The sequence below is a fragment of the Magnolia sinica genome, chromosome 16 (genome assembly GCF_029962835.1).
Source record: "Magnolia sinica isolate HGM2019 chromosome 16, MsV1, whole genome shotgun sequence".
Taxonomy (NCBI): Eukaryota; Viridiplantae; Streptophyta; class Magnoliopsida; order Magnoliales; family Magnoliaceae; genus Magnolia; species Magnolia sinica.
Genome location: NC_080588.1, coordinates 56,492,480 through 56,509,487, shown reverse-complemented (window position 1 = coordinate 56,509,487; position 17,008 = coordinate 56,492,480). Strand labels below are relative to the sequence as shown.

The following is a 17,008-nucleotide window of genomic DNA, read 5'->3' as shown; positions in this document are numbered from 1 at the left end:
TGGGCCTTAGGAGGATTTTAACGGTAGATATGCAATCACTATCGTTTTCCTGTGGTGTGATCCACTCTCAATTTTGGTATCAGGCCCTAAAACCATCTTTAACAATGGATGAATGGAATGGATAAAACACATACATCTTGATGGGGCCACAAAGCACCAACCACGAGCCACGGGGCTGGTGGCAGGGGGAGTAGCCAATCCTTTCCCCATTACTACTGAGACACAAATATTAGTGGGATTCAAAACTTGTGGCCCCACGAATATTTCAACTGTGGACGTTCAATTCTCAAGTTTTTGGCCCCCTTGAGTCTTAGATCCCACTCATTTTTGGTCTTGTATCCTAAAATGAGCTCACAAAATGTATAGCCGGAGTGGATTTCTCATAAACATCATGGTGGACCCCACCCAGGTTTCCACCGCAGGAGCTTCCTGCGAAAGGCTTCCGCAGGAATTCCGCGTCCGGTTGGTGGTGTGTGGTACACGGAAACGGATTGGCTACTCCCTGACACCAGCCCCGTGGCTGATGGTCGGTGCTTTGTGGGCCCCACCATGATGTATTTGTTTCATCCATTCCGTTCATCCATTTTTACAGATCATTTTATGAAGCAATACCAAAATGAGAGGGATATAAATCTCAGGTGGACCACACCACATGAAAACAATAGTGATTGGATATCCACCATTAAAATCCTTCTGAGGCTTACTGTACTGTTTATTTAACATCCAATCTGTTGATTAGGTCATACAGGCCAAGATGAAGGGAAAAAAATAAAAATTAGCTTGATCCAAAACTTTTATGGCTTCCAAGATGTTTTTAATGGTGGACGCTCATTCAACGCTGTTTCTTGTAATGTGTTCCATCTGAGAATGGGATATACCTCATTTTTAGTTTTAAAAAGTAAAATGATCTGTAAAAATAGATGGACGGCATGGATGAAACAAATACATCATGGTGGCACCCACATAGCACCGAACACCAGAGTAGCCAATACGTTTCCGTGGTACACCAGCCAATCCGCTTTCCTCATTTTATCCATGCCGTCCATCCATTTTTTAGTACGAGGCAGATCCAACTCTCCGGTGGACCACATCACATGAAATATCCAGTGGTGATTGAAGGCCCACCAGTAGGAACATCACAGGGCCACAAAAGTTTTAGATCAAATTGGTATTTGTGTTTTCCCATCATCTAAGTCCACGTGACCTTATCATTAGGTTGGATGCATGGCCCTTGGAAGTTTTTAACGGTGGGCGTTTAACCAATATTGCTTTCCTTTGGTGTGGTCCACCTGAGATTTAGATCTGCCTGATCAAGCCCTAGAATTATATGAAAAAGTGAATGGGCCGCAGAGATGAAACACATACATCATGGTGGAGCCCACATAGCACCGACCATATCAACCTTACTACTGTGGAGCTTCCCTAGCGAAACGGAGTCCGCTTGAGACCTCTCCAGATAATGCGTGTAGATCAAATGGCTACACCTAGCGTGGTGCAGTTTTCATTGTCTATGGAGACGACACTCACTGCGAATGACCAGAGGTAAATCACACTTGCGTCTTGAGAAAATTTTTTTACATATCCTTCGGTGCATAAGTTATTTAAAGCTTCCCAAATAATGGATGTCTTGCATTTTATGTTACGCACGCTCGACGACACCGTTTCACACAATTGTATCAGAAAGAACATTTTAAAGACAATTATACTTTCTTGGGCCCGTTTGGACGGGCAGATTCAAATGTACTATGATGATATACAAACGGGATTTGAGCATCAAATCCTTCAACATCTGTATGCTAGCTTGTTTGGGCGGTGAGTGGATAAAAAGGAATGAGGATTTAATGGGATCAGACGCTGGATTCTCAAATTTAGATCTTCCTTTTCTCGCTGCTGCCGATTTCATCTCATGCCCATCCTAGACCCATCAGCAGTCTATTGTACGGATTGTGGGATTGGATTAGAGATGGTAAATTCCTGGCGGGAGTCGTGGTGGGAGGAGGGTTTCCGTGCAAAATCCGATTATAAATAAGTTGCCATCAGGTCACAATGGCCATATTCATCCACCACTGTTGCCATCGCGATCTGACGGATGGTCTAAGGGCTAAGGTAGGTCTACTTCCTTGCTCACGGCATGAAACGCCATGGTGTACTGTCGATCATTCATGTATGTTCTTTTTACATGTATTTTTGTGGTTTCTGAGAGGCCGAATGAGGTTTTTTCATGCCTGTGATATACCCCTGTTATCACAGGGCCATGGCCCTCCAAGATGCATTTGTGATGTCTGGTTGGATGCCATGGCTTCCAGTTTTTGTGAAATAGATGTGCATGTTGGATTTCAGTATCACACTTCATATATACTGCCTTATTTACTCTCCATATGCTTTAATCTTGCTGTAGGAGTATGGCCGTTTGGGTTTTCTGATATTTCGCATTAGGGTTTCGCATATTTGAGGGTTTTGAAATCTGTTTTTTCAATCTATGCAATATCTTGACCTTGAGGTTTTGGGTTATTTGAAAAAATTTGCGGATTGAAGACAATGGGTTTTCTATGTATTGTTGTTCATGAAATCTATTTACTTTTACGAGAGTTAATTTGTTAGAAGGCATATGTCGATTCTCTGGAGTGCAAAATTCTACTCTTTCTTCCTGTTGAATCTGTATCCTAGATGATGGTTACTATCTGCATCCTGTAAGAGGTATCCACCATTTAGAAAAAATGTTTTTGGACTACAGAGGTTCTTTCTGTTTTTTCTATTATGTTTTTTATTTTTTGATATCATGCTGGTATTTATTTTTTCAATTGGTTCCAATGAGCTAACACTTAAGTGTGTTTTAGTTTTCACATTTCAATTTATGGGGCAAAAATCATGCCACTAAGGAGGTTTTAAGGATCTTGGATCCATAACAAATGAACAACCAAGATCAAAGGAGAAATGAAATATGTTTATTCCTTATATATTGCTTACGATTTCACATGACAACCAAGATCAAAGGAGAAATGAAATATGTTTATTCCTTATATATTGCTTACGATTTCACATAAATACCTTGGTTTACAATGATTTTAAAAAACTCATTGCCTCATGCATAATAGATGGTTACAACAAATTGGCTCCATTTAATTGGATGACCATGATCTGATTGCATTGTAAGATGAGCCATTTTTAAGATGGCTCATAGTTAGTTGGGGAGCTGCCTTGGACTTGAACCCACACCAATTACTTCATGGGTTCAAATTGACTTCAACCTATACCAGTTAGGTTGTAATAGGGTCCATTGTTAAAATGCTAATGAATCGTGCTATTAAAATGAAATTGTTGGTTTTTTTTTATCTCTATGGATCTCTGGTATGGTTACTTTTATCTATGTTTGTTGGTTTGGAGTATCCTTTGGATTCCAAATACATATGTGCAGTTGGATTCCTTCTTTATACTTCAACTATGCTGACTTTATATACCTAATGCTATAAGCTTTTTGTGGAAATCTATTAGTTACTCACAGCATGGTTTCATCGACTTGAAGGTCATTGATCTCATCTCTTGGATTTGAGAAAGATCTCTGGTATGGTCACTATCATCAAATTTACTTTACTGTTTCTCAGAATGTCTTATAACCTAGGATTTTCTCAGAATTTGCTACGATTGTTCTACGTGTATTTCTCTTTACTACCTGGTGAGTTATTTAGGTGATGAATGTGTCTACCATTGGACTTGTAATTCATCCTTTGGTGGGGGCTCATGATTCGAACAGTCTGGATTGTTGTACATGCACACCAGATGCACTATGGATGTATTGCAAATGCCCTTTAGTCGGTCTTACCATGAATGACCCACGGTGGGAAACCACACTGACGAAGCACTCGTAGCTGTATAATCTATGGCCTTCAAATCAACTGGAAGAAGGGAAAAGAAGTATAAAACCTGTATGCTAAACCGTACCGTTCCGTAGGCTTTCGTGGTCCTCCCGTCGAATTTTGGCGACCCTCAACCTGTATCCGACGTTTGCGCGCGATCCTAAGTCGAGTCCTGCATACCGAAGTCAACTCGACCCGAGACTTGTGCCCTAGCGACTGCGCCGTCACCGCGGTTCCGACGCCGCGTCTCGCGCACCGAGGCGATACTTGGGCCAGGAGATGTAGACTAGCGTTCAGTTCGAGAAAACGCCGCGCGTTGCAAATCTCAAGAGAATCCATCACATCAATCACCTCACTTGTCAAAAGTATACCCATCACTCAACCCATTACTCTTCCCATTCCCAAGTACAAAAAGCAACCCCAAAAAGTCAACTTTCCCATCACCTCACCATCCCTCTCTCCCATCACTCCCTTACATCACTCCTCTTTCTCTCACTTCACTCCATTCCAAGTAACACCCATGGGTATCCAACGTCCATGGCTTCCATGGAGGAGAAGTTAGTGTGGCCCACCTTCCTACCACCCAATTCCACCATCCAAAGTCCATCTCAACCATTGAAGTTCGTCCATTGGAGTTCTAAGATGCGTTGGTGGAAGGAGGAGAAGATCATAGGTGGGTGATCTTATGTCTTAATTTGTGATTTAAGGGCCCACTTATGGTGGGACTCATCTTGATGTATGCATTGTATAGGGAGGCCCCATAGTGGCAGGTCCCTCCCCTTCTCACCGATCTCTCTCTCTCTCTCTCTCTCTCTCTCTCTCTCTCTCTCTCCTTCATTTTATAATGATGATGTTGCCTTTGTGATTTGGGTATACTTGTGGTTATACTTCTTATGAGAAAAATGTACATTTGAAAATCCTCCTTGTAGGATCCCAGGATCGGAACCTGGCATATGGGCGCTGGGAGCCGAGAATGAGATGCTACGGAAGCTATCGGCACTGGATTCAGTGATCGGGATTCCTGTGAATCCGATTTCCGGGTTTGGGGTGTAACAAGAAGGCCATTAATGATGTATGGCAATGACCAATACTAAGGAAATCAAAAATCTTGTCTAACAGGTAGATTATTCATCTGTGAAAATTTTGTTTTTTGTATCAAACAACAAAAAATATTGCATTAAGAGTCTTGCATTTCTGTTTAGAAGCATTTTACTGTTGAATAATTTCAGATTTTTAGTTGTTTGGTTTATTCATGTTGTTTAGAAAAAGTAGGAATGTGTTCATAGCTTTTTTAGAAAAAATTTCTCGTTTGCTGTACGCTGCAGTATTTTCAGACAAAACAGGGAATGATAGTAGAGAAGATCCTTGATGATATTTTAGATTTGTGAGTTTATATATTCATTAAGATAAAAGCCATAGGAAAAAAGAAAACTGCCTTTGATTTCGCAAGCTGCAAATGGGTTTTATGTTCTTTTTTGTAGTAGCAAAGAAAAAACAGTAAACGTGTGAATCTTTTAGAAATTCAGTTGAAGTTCTCTTTCAGTCATTTCGTATATGTTTGTTTCCTGTCTGACTTCACACCTGACAATCAAGGTTTATTTGTCAAAGATAATTGTTTCAGTTTTCAAATATCTTTTACAGTACCATAACAGCCCCGTTAGATTTGTCTGAAGTTATTGTAGTAGATAATCATCAATCTAGCTTTTAAACATCTTTTACAGTACCTAGATCCCCATTTGCTCCATTTTCATTTATCCATGGCAGATGGAGACATTGACAAATACATGAAGACATGACAGATTAATGTATATGAAGACATGCAGCATATGAAGATACGGATATATCTTTAACTTACATCTATAGCCATCTTCACACTTACAAGTTCTTACTTAAAATTTGATTGTTGTTTCTGTTTTCCTACCCATCATCACATGGTATGATGTCTGGATTTGAAGGGATCAAACACTGGATTCCCAAATCTGATTGTTGTTTCAGTTTTCCTACCTATTATCACATGGTAACATGTCCCATGCCTCATGCATATGCTATATATTCACATGTACAACAAACAGGGTGTGAGAGTACAGTTAGAAGGGCTTACAGCAAATCTGATTATTGTTTCTGTTTTCCTACCTTCATCACATGGTATGATGTCTGTTCTCATGCATATGTTGTATATTCACATGTGCACCAAATAGGGTGTGGGAGAACACTTACAAGGGCTTACTTAAAATCTGATTGTTGTTTCCGTTTTCCTACCTATCATCACATGGTATGGTGTCTGTTCTCATGCACCCAAAATCTATTTACTTCGCATTAGTCTCGATCTCTGATTTTAATGGCAAATCCTATTATTTGGGATATTTCTTTCATTTAATCTTGATCTATGATTTTAATGGCAACTTCTGTACAAAGTGAGGTGGCTGAAGTGGTTGAGACATAGACTAATTTAGAGCGAGAGTTGGAGTTAATTGAAACTCATCAACAAGAGGTTAGCACCCAATCTTGAAAATACTGATGTCACTATATTTCTTATATTCTGTTCCCTCGATAGTAATATAATGCAAGCTTTGTGTTGAATTCTCCACGTATGATGTTTAAGTCCAATGCATTGATTGCATACATTGCAACACCTAGGCGCTCCTTGAGATTAAAATATTCTTCTGCTTGGATTTGAAACATGGAGGTGTTGGTTAATTTCAAACTTAAATTCGTTAGTACTTGAAAATCAGACTGCCTAGGTGGATCTCTTATGACTGTTGCGCCTACTCTCAACAGCCATAGGTTAGGTAACGGGATTTGTTAGGTGAACTGTGATCATACGCCTTGTTGGATCCTGAACTGTATGGCATCTACTTTGCTGCCTAGAGGGAATTTTTTGAAGTTTGTTCTCATGATTGAATTTAGGCCCTAAGGATGTGATTCATGTAACAGACCAGAGACTGCTAGACGAATGTACATGTTAGGGCTCGCTTTTCAAGTTTTATATATATATATATATATATATATATATATATATATATATATATATATATATATATATATATATAAACATTGTTATGAATCTCCTAAAAAAGTCTCTGGAATTCTAATGTAGTGTAAACCAATGATTTGAGATATATATTTAAAAGAAATACGCACATAAGAGTATAGGTTATCAGTTGGTGATAGAATATGAAGATGAGGAAGAGATGGAGAGGTCAATTGTTATTCACGCGATGGTAGCTTGTGTAGCAGTTGTTAGGGAATATTGTCGCATATACATGTTCAAACAACCAACCCATCATGGGGATGATGAGCGAGCAAGGTTCATCAACTCTATCATTCGAGCCAGTGACGGAGATTGTGTCGATCAACTCAGGATGAATCAAGATACATTTTTTGAACTATGTACGAACCTACGCGAGAAGACATATTTGCGTGATACTCGTAATGTTAGTCTTGAAGAACAAGTTGTCATTTTCCTACAAACGTTGGGGCACAACGTTCGGAATCGGGTCGTAGGTCATAGGTTCATTCGATCGGGTGAAACTGTAGTCATCACTTTCACCGTGTTCTAAATGTACTTGTATTAATGTACCCTAATTTCGTTAAACAAGTCAGATCTGAGACGCCCTCTCAGATCGAAACAAATGTAAATTGGTCTGCTTACTTTCAGGTATTATTTTCATTGGGTCTGTTTTCTATATATGTTATTTTCACTTCCCTCCATTCACGCCTTCCGCCTAAACGACATTTGATTCTTCACATTTAGGATTGCGTTGGTGCAATTGATGGTACGCACATTCCAGCACATGTGCTTGCAGTTGACCAGGCGAGCTTCTGCAATCGAAAAGGGGTCCTCTCCTAAAACTTACTGGCAGCATGTTCATTTGATATGAATTTTACACATGTATTGGCCGGTTGGGAGGGTTCTGCTTCAGATGCGAGAGTGCTACACAATGCATTGACCCGATCAGATGATCCCTTGCTTATCCCACATGGTACTGGTTATCTGTTTAAAGATTGCTAATCTATTTCATAATTATGAATTCTTTCGGTTTTCCACTTAATAGAACATTGATTCGAATGTGTAGGAAAATATTATGTTGTCAACGTTGGATACGCTCATTTACCCAGTTTTAAGGCTCCATTCTGGCGCATGCAATACCACTTACAGGAGTATCGAATCGGAAGGGTGCCTGTCAACATGAAGGAGTTGTTTAATTACCGACATGCACAATTGCACAATGGAATCGAGTGTTGCTTCGGTGTTTTGAAAGGCAAATTTCTCATCTTAAAGAGCACTATGCAATATGAATTTCACACACACGTTAAGATTATAATAGCCTGGTGTGTCCTACACAATTTTATACGTACTGAAAAAGAGTCTCCTCAGGACTGTGAATACGTTAGGATATCTGTTGCCAATGGAGAGGGTATCCCAACGCCTCATGAGGTATCAACATATGACGAGTGACAATGGTTGTTGCGAGTAACTCAGCGTGAAAAAAATGCTTGGATTCGAGTGCGCGATGAATTGCAACCAGAATGTAGGCAGATGCGCAGCAGAATAGTAGGAGTAGATAATCAATTTTATATGTTTATTTCCATTACTTAGTTGGTGATATTTAGTTTTAGTAAATATTAAGTACCAAACTCTCGCATTATGGTCATCCAAAATCTAACTGGGTTAATTCATTATAACTAATGACCAATGAATTTCTGAAATATCCTTCTTTTGTAATCATTGCTATTTTTACGATTATGGTTGACATTTGCCAAAAATCATACATACTTGATATTCAGGTGGAATGACAGACTCATTGTACAATGATACATCGACACAAACGCAATCACCGGTAAAAACACCAGTGGTGTCCACTCGATGTTCTCCACGCGGGAAGACGATGAAATCCCTAGTCGAGCCTCAGTCCCGAGCCTCGAAAATCAAATGGACTATTGCTGTAGATCAGGTTTTTTTTGACACATTTCTCGAACAGATTGCACTGGGACGTAAAGCTGATAATGGTTTCAAGCAAGAGGCGTACCAAATTGCTGCCGAAGAAGTTACGAAGCATACTGACGTAGTCGTCAAGTGGCAGAACGTGTCAAATCAGCTGAGGTATTACAAGAGAAAGTATAATGCAGTGAAGGACATGCTGGCGGCCAGCGGGTTTGGATGGGACAATGAGAGGATGGTGGTCACGGCTCCTGATGAAGTCTGGGAGGAATATCTTAGGGTAAGATTTAGAAAAGTTGAAATTCCCATCTTACATCAATATCTAATACTTACTGACTTACAACTATCTTCTATGGCTACAGTCTCACCCATGTGCCGAAGGTCTCCGTGGGAAACACATCGATAGAATGGATGACCTTACAGTTATCGTTAGATTCGACCAGGCTACGGGACGTTATGTGCAAGGCAGTAGGAGTATAGCCACATTAGCATCATCTTCTCATCTTCAACGAGATCTTAATGATGCATGGAGAGAACTTGATGATGATATGGATGATATGATTGACCTCTCAGAGGATCATGTAAAAGACTCTACAGGGACCATTTCATTTTCGTCGGACAATCCTTCGATGGAACATCACAGATCCCGTAGCACTCCTACTCGCACTACTGATTTCGATGGTAGTCGAGGTGGGATCACAATAAGGAAATGATCGTACCCTCCTCATCGCTGTGATGTACTCGAGACCTCTCTCCAGACCGTTGCAGAGGCTATGCTCAATTTTGACATCGGCAAAGAGGTGAATTGCATTGGCAAAGTACTTGATGTACTAGAAGAGGTGCAAGCTTGACCAACTCAGAGTTTATCAAATTTGGTCAGATCATGAGTAGGGACGAGAAGCTGGCATCGTTCTTTGTTAGTCTTTGACCTGAGCACCGAGTGGAGTGGTTGAAGAAAACACTCTATGATAACTTTGGTGATGGAGGTGTTGGATCCATTTGAGAGTGTGTGGTCACTGATTCTATTATTCTGTTTCTTAGCTAGGCATGTAATAACATTGTTAGACATTATGATTGTTTTTTTTTTCATATTTTGGGATTGATATATGCTGGTATATGCAGTGTATACCATTATGACTTCTACGATGATGAGTATATATGTTATTTGTCATCTTTCGTATATGTATTCATATGCTTGCATTATGTATATTAAGACAGAACGGACCACACTCTTCATTTGGAGGAATGGTACGTACTTCCAACTTTTCTTTTTTTTACAACTTAGTAAGGTTGTACTATACTTCTTCTTTTTGGTAGTACAATAACGCATGTTTTCTATTTCGCGATCCTAATCCAATTCTCAAATCTCATCCATATTCCCTCCATGTTATTGCAGATAGGAAAGGAGAAGTACTATGTTGTCTTGGTGGGACGTCGGCTAGGTATATATCTGACATGGGACGATGCTAGATTGGAGGTGGAGGGATTTAGCGGAGGGTGACACTGAGCCTTCAAGAATTGGAAGGAAGCTATTGCATGTTGGGACAATTATTTTAGTAAGGCCAGTGCACTGTCGAGACCTCGCACAGAATCTCCAGCGCTTCAGGTCGTCGTATATTTTGATGAGGTGGACATCCACCACTCTTTGACTTCGTCTATCTGACAGATGACCCAGAAGACCCGGGACATGGTTTCCAGGGCAACGTCGACTGACGATCTTGCCCCATCAGATAGAGAGAGATTCTGTGCAATTTTGGTTGCTATCTTCGTTATTTTTCTTGCATTGATTGTAATTTTTAAATTCTAGATATTACTGGTACTGTAACTTGGGGATTATTACTTTCGGTTTTTAGTCTGTTTGTGGTGTATTACGTATGATGACATCGGCCATATGAGCCGTGTAGATCATTTCGATTTTCTACTGCTTCGGTTACTCTCGTCTATTTTTGGATCACACCACCGTCATATGGTGTGGTCCAGTGGATACGTGGACATGTCATACATGAGATCAATTTTGATTGATGCTACCAGATTACTCGATGTTCTCCCGCTGCATTTTTGGATGACAACAAACCAAATAACAGTAGCCCATGGCATGTTATAAATTTGTGGTCTGATTATCATCGCACATAACTTCGTTGTGGTCCATTGGCGAATGGACCTGCTTCATCGTATGGAATATATATTTACTTGGATTTCAATGGCGCGATAAACGGCGTGGATGAGACAAGTACATCACATTGGGCCCCATAGAGCATCAGTACCATGGGTTGTGGGGCATACAATAACATATATTAGTTATGAATCCCGCCCCACTTGAACCCAGGCTTCCCAAACATGCTAGTCATTGGAATACATGGGATTGCATGCAATCCCATGCTCGGCCAAACCAGACAACTCAATAGCATCCCTAGATAAGCAGCCTTCCCAAACAGGCCACATAGTTAGATGCTGGATTTCTGAATACTATGAGATTGGAGACAATCCACTGATGCTGCCATCATTACATTGTTATCTGTGCAATCCACCTGAATTCCTTCCAATACCATTTAATCCACCTGTCCAAATGGGCCCTTAAGCACTACAAAAGGTTATAAGAAGAATTCATTAGAAATTAGAATAAAATCAAATTACAATGATACAAAGAATCTGAATCCTGTTAAGATACGATCAATTCACGTTTGAGAACCAGTAAGGAAACTTCAACACAATTATCACCTCTCCAAGCTTATAAAACCAGCTTTTGACAATCAGCTCTAGCCCTCTTCACACACAACCAATCAATTTTTACAATGCAACATTGTTTATTTTAATTTTAGCTTATTAACTTAGATATTTCACCTCTGTCTAGCCATGTTGCAACAAATTTGAAATTCATATTTTAGTTTAGATTCACTAATATCTAGCGTATCGCTACAGTATGCCTTGAGAGTAGTTTAAATATTTATGACCACCGTTGTCGGATCTTCACAGATCATCTAGTTTTTACTTGACAAATCACACCAATGACGTCCTGCAGACTATAAACCTTGGTCGTTCTATCTACACAGGCAGTCGTAGGTAATAATTTTTGTTTCTCTGCTTAATTTACCTTTCCTTTGTTGATTGCATTGTTCATCTTCCTTGATTAATGAAATCGATAATTCAACCTTAATTTTAAATCTTATTCATCCATAATTACATTACTGGGAAACCTAAAAACATTATCGCCGTTAAAAGAGAAATCCTTAGCTGTAGACATTGAATCATGTGATGAGCGAATCACGCTCACGTGGTAAGGCTTTTTTGTTAGTGTAAAAGGGGTGTTGTATTTGATTAGAGTTATCATTAATCAATTACTCCGATGTGTTGAGGGTCAAATATTACATGTTAGACCTTAATTATTACCTGATTTTACGTACATGATAATGCTTAACGCCCTGTTTTAATCTTGTTTTTGGTGCAAAGTGTATTTACGAGCCTGGACCGAAAAGGATGTTAAAAGTATGGATTTAACGCTCAGGAATTACCAAGGCAATGGATGGGATTACAGGGGACTGAAATCGATAGAATTACACGCCAGAGATCCGCGAAAATCAAGAAATTGAAGCTCAAGTGGCTCAAAAATCATCCAGAATGCAAGATCATGGGATTCCCGCCATCCGTTCGGCTCAAAACTTCGTACATGGTCTGAGGGCCATAAATTAACCGTACATGTCGAATTTCACCCATTGAATCATTGTAGAAGTGGCCCAATGGATAGATCAGCCCATAAAATCTCGAATTGGGGCCTGCCTGAGATCTAGATATGCTCTAAATTTAGTCTCAACCCTTCAAATTAAGTGACAAAGCAGATGGACGGAGCAGATTTCTTACGAACATCATGATAGACCCCACATGTACATTGCATGTACATAGGGTACATGTGCACGAGAGGTGCACCGGACTGGGAGTTCGATCAAACAAGGGGCTGACCGACTCTTCTTCTCAAAATTTTAAGAAAAGGCCGCGGACGGACATCGTCCGACCGTTTTTAGGTAGTGGGGCCCACCCATCATCCTTTAAGATGATTTAGACCGTCCATACTCTCTATAGGGGGTAAAAATCCTCTCCTAGCTGTCGTTCTATTACCATGCGTGCACACGCGTGTAAATCTCGATCAAACGCAGGATGGACGACGGAAGAAAAACATCAATGGGCCACACTAAATCTGAGAAAAAATTATCCAATTCTGGATGGTTTTTCGAGGAGAACTCAGTGGACGGTATGGATTTCTTAACCGACGCTGATCATGGATCCCATCGACTTTCATAGAGAAACGCTGCGCAAGCTCTGTTTCGCAAACAGAGCTTGTGGCCGATCCTTGTGGGCCCCCATTGGGCATCAACGTTTTGATCCGGACCGTCCATTAGAATTCCAAGGCCCATCTTACCAAGGCCTAGATGACGAAACTTGAAGAAATAAAAAGTATGGGATCCCAGTCGCTCAAACGGAAGAAGGACAGTGGCTTTACAAGTTCCATGGGCCGCAGCATAGAACGTCTAGGAGTACCCTATTCCAACTGAAATTTTGAAGAGAAGCTAGTGAACAAAGTGGATCTCCTGTATAAACTCAAGAATGGGCCCCACCAGGAAATTAGCGTAAGAGGTTTATTCTTGTTGCGTAAAGAGCTGCGAAAGCTCTCCCAGCCACCGCCTCTGGCACGCACTCCTCCACCGACTTTGTTGCCTATAAAAGAAGAGGGAGAAGTGGAGATCAGAGGCATCCAATCTTTGGGTTGGACGTGAAGCACAGGAGAGAGAGGGATCTCTTGGACTGTGAAGAGTGGGCAGCCGTGGAGGCAAAGTGGTCGGCTAAGATCTTCTTCTTTCTTCCCTTTTTGTAATGCCCTGAAACATGGGGTCGAGCATCACTCAGCTCCTGAGTTTCAAAACATCACTTATGCAACATATTTAATGATGGATGTATGTTGTCTATATGAGTGCATAAAACATGGAATAGATTAAGCCAAACGGCAAACATAATTCAGGAATAAGTGAAAGACGCAAGCGAAATACTTGAAGAAATATATGTGTACATGTGCAAGTCCCTGAAATATGTATACTCTGCCAGGTCATAATTATAAGTGTTGCTTCAAAATATATGTATCAAAATGACATCATCTATTACAATTATAAAGAAAATCCAGAATCCCCGCATATCAAGACATGGCTCACATGAACCCGCCTGAGAATTGCATAAAAGAAAACGCGTTCTCATCATCCTCGTACTCCTGCTCTGCCTCATGGGTCGCATCATCATCTGCATCTAAGACAGTCTGGTTGGTGTCGAAACACCGTCCCAGAACGTGGGAGTGAGTGATCAACTCAGTGGAACTATACAGTAAAAGTTAACATGTTATCGAATCAATCAAGCAGTAATGATAAGGCAATACAATCAAACACGTCCTAACTACTCTTGTTAATGCAAGGATGTATGTAGGAATCATGCATGCCCTCGCCTGCACTCCTTCAGCGTCTTCATCTTACGGTACGCATGACAACCTCCCGCAGTGCCAACAACTCCTACGCACATACAATGCGGTGCATGAACATGATTACCAAGTTGTTATTAGTCCTTTTCATATAGTAGGATTGGCAAGCTAAGGTACCTTCCTCATATCAATTTCCAAATAGTGATCCATTCTAAGGTCGTCAGTCCTAGACAATCTCATACGATCATATGATTTTAGGTCGCTGCAAAGGGCTCGTCACCAATCAATGCATGCTTATCATACCTTAGTTACTACCCTAAGGCTCGTCGCCTCAATGCAGTAGCAAGGTATGCTCGAGGTCACTACAAAGGGCTTGTCACCAATCAATGTAGGCCGACAACACGAATATAGTGTCCCATACCACTATAATCGGCTCACGAGTCAGGTGTGCTCACTGGTCACTATGGGGAGGCTCGTCACCCCAGCGTAGGCCGACAGCTTAACCACCATGTCCCATACCACCATGTCTGGCTCATGAGTCTTAGCGGATCAAGGTACAATGGTTGCGGAATTACATTGGTAAGTTTGGTATCCTAGATTCAAGCAATAGTGTCCATACATGGTGTACATCCACCGGGATAATCGGGTTACTTGACGAACTCGACTAGCACGAGCGTACGTTGAGTTGAACGATATAGAGTGCGCAAATACTCCGTGTGGCCAAACCACTGCCTACAACTCTAATACGACTCGGTTTCGTCAAACACGTCTTATGTGGCGAAAACAACCTTGGCCAAGAACTCAAGGATTGTTACCGATTTCCTGGACTATTCCATAGTCCCAAACACATTCAATGATAATAGATATTCATATCACAGTAATGGAACAACAATTCTAATCATACAATATGGAAGCATGTGATGAATATCAACTTAACATAGGTTTACACATAAGTAGGACTTGAAGTTAAACAACAAGGAATGTCAATTGCATGTAGGAAATCATACACACCAATAGGATAGTTGAGAATCACTTCTCAATGTCCATAAATAGGTTAATGTAATACACACTTAACTATTCAGACATTTCTACAAACACTTAGACTACATAGCCCAACATACATGATGTGTGTTGGTGACAACACACATTTGGACAATTCCTTTCGCCAAGGGGTTGACACATACTAGTACAAGTACACGACAATTAATCATGGCAAACACATGTTCATATTTTATACGTATACGATACTTCCTACATATACATAGAATACAAAATCTCAATATAACTCATATATATCAGGAATGCAAAATAAACATCACAATTGGCATGTGAAATTACATCCACAACAATAATAAACCATTACCCAACATTGAAAGCCTTGAAAACCATAACCTATACGAATATAGTCCGTACCTTAAACCAGAAAAAACGCACAGATCTGATTCAGACGTTAAGTCTTCGTCAATGGCGACTAGAAAACCTAAGGCAAGAATAGAAATGAGCTACATCAACACTTAGATAAGTCTAAGCTCTAACACAGGCTAGGGTTTGATTAACTTACCCAAGAAGGAACTTAGAATCGCCGGAATAATAATTCACAAGTGATGGTTTAGGGATACAAAGTAACAGAAAAGAATCTCAAGATGATTCACCAGCTTCTCTCTCACTTTCTCTCTCTTTTCCTCTCTCTTTCTTAGCTAGGGTTACGAAAGTCATATGGAAAAGAGAGTGAGGGTTTTAAGGTCTTTATATAGGCCTAACATTGATGAAAATAGCCCCAGGGCCAAGGTTTACTTAGGTTATAACCAAATCAGGCCTATTCCGATCCAACGGAACACTTCTGGTGGTCCTTTCTCCATGTGCGGTCGGACTTAAGCTCACTGACCATGGATCTAGGTCAGGCCGAGTTTTCGTACCGATCGAATTTACAGATCAGCCATAGTGGAGCACTCTCAATTCAATGGTCACCAAAACTCGATCAGGTTCACCGGCACTAGGACATGCCAGGGCCATCTTCCCTGATCCGAGGGTGAAATTGGGTCAAAATCCAATGGTCAGAGTGCTTAGAATCGGCGCGCAAGCAACACGACTCAGATTTCATAAATTATATTTAATTTCTCAGCTTTCTCACACTCTTTACTCCGGACTCAAGCAAATCGACCCAGGACATCATCTGGTCTTGATTTTTGAGGTGATGGTCAAGCCCAACAAGATGACCAAAATTGTCTAAGATCGATGCTATCGGACTTTCGACGCGCGGTCCAGGTCCGATACAAAGTTTTTCAGTACTCCCGAGAGCAACTGGCTTTAGTGTTGAATCCTAGATTTCAGGGTAACATAGCGCTAACGATTCTACAGGTTTTGAGTCCTGCAGATCAACTTTAAAGTGATTTGTGCAAATTTCACAAGCAATTGAGTTTAGCGCTAATTAACCCACATATAACTTCTAAGGAAAAATAAAGGTAGTACTCGGGTCTTGGCACGAAATTTTTCGGGTCATGACACTTTTAGTTTTTCTTCTTCTTTTAATGCTTTTATAAGACTTTAGTCTGATCATAATTATGATAGGCTAAACCTCTTAGCTAGGGCTAAGAGGTGAAGCTTGTAGTGTGATTGAGTTGTTAGCTTTGCTTTGATTTATGGTTATTGAACTCTTGTGGATTTTAGTTTGATTATTAAGGAATACTTTTAGTTTTTAATGGTTTATTGTGAGTATGTAGATCTACAATAGCTTTGAGTATGTTTTTTTTCATTATGAGA

General features: G+C 40.4%; 1 protein-coding gene across 1 annotated transcript; it reads left to right on the top strand.

Annotated features, from left to right (window-relative positions):
• The first annotated feature begins 8,246 nt into the window (after window positions 1–8,246).
• Window positions 8,247–9,509, top strand: LOC131228866 (uncharacterized). The gene is made up of 2 exons (XM_058224715.1): window positions 8,247–9,076; window positions 9,159–9,509. Exons 1-2 carry the CDS (start codon window positions 8,648–8,650, stop codon window positions 9,507–9,509), a joined length of 780 nt encoding a protein of 259 aa, XP_058080698.1. The 5' UTR covers window positions 8,247–8,647.
• The last annotated feature ends 7,499 nt before the right edge of the window (window positions 9,510–17,008 follow it).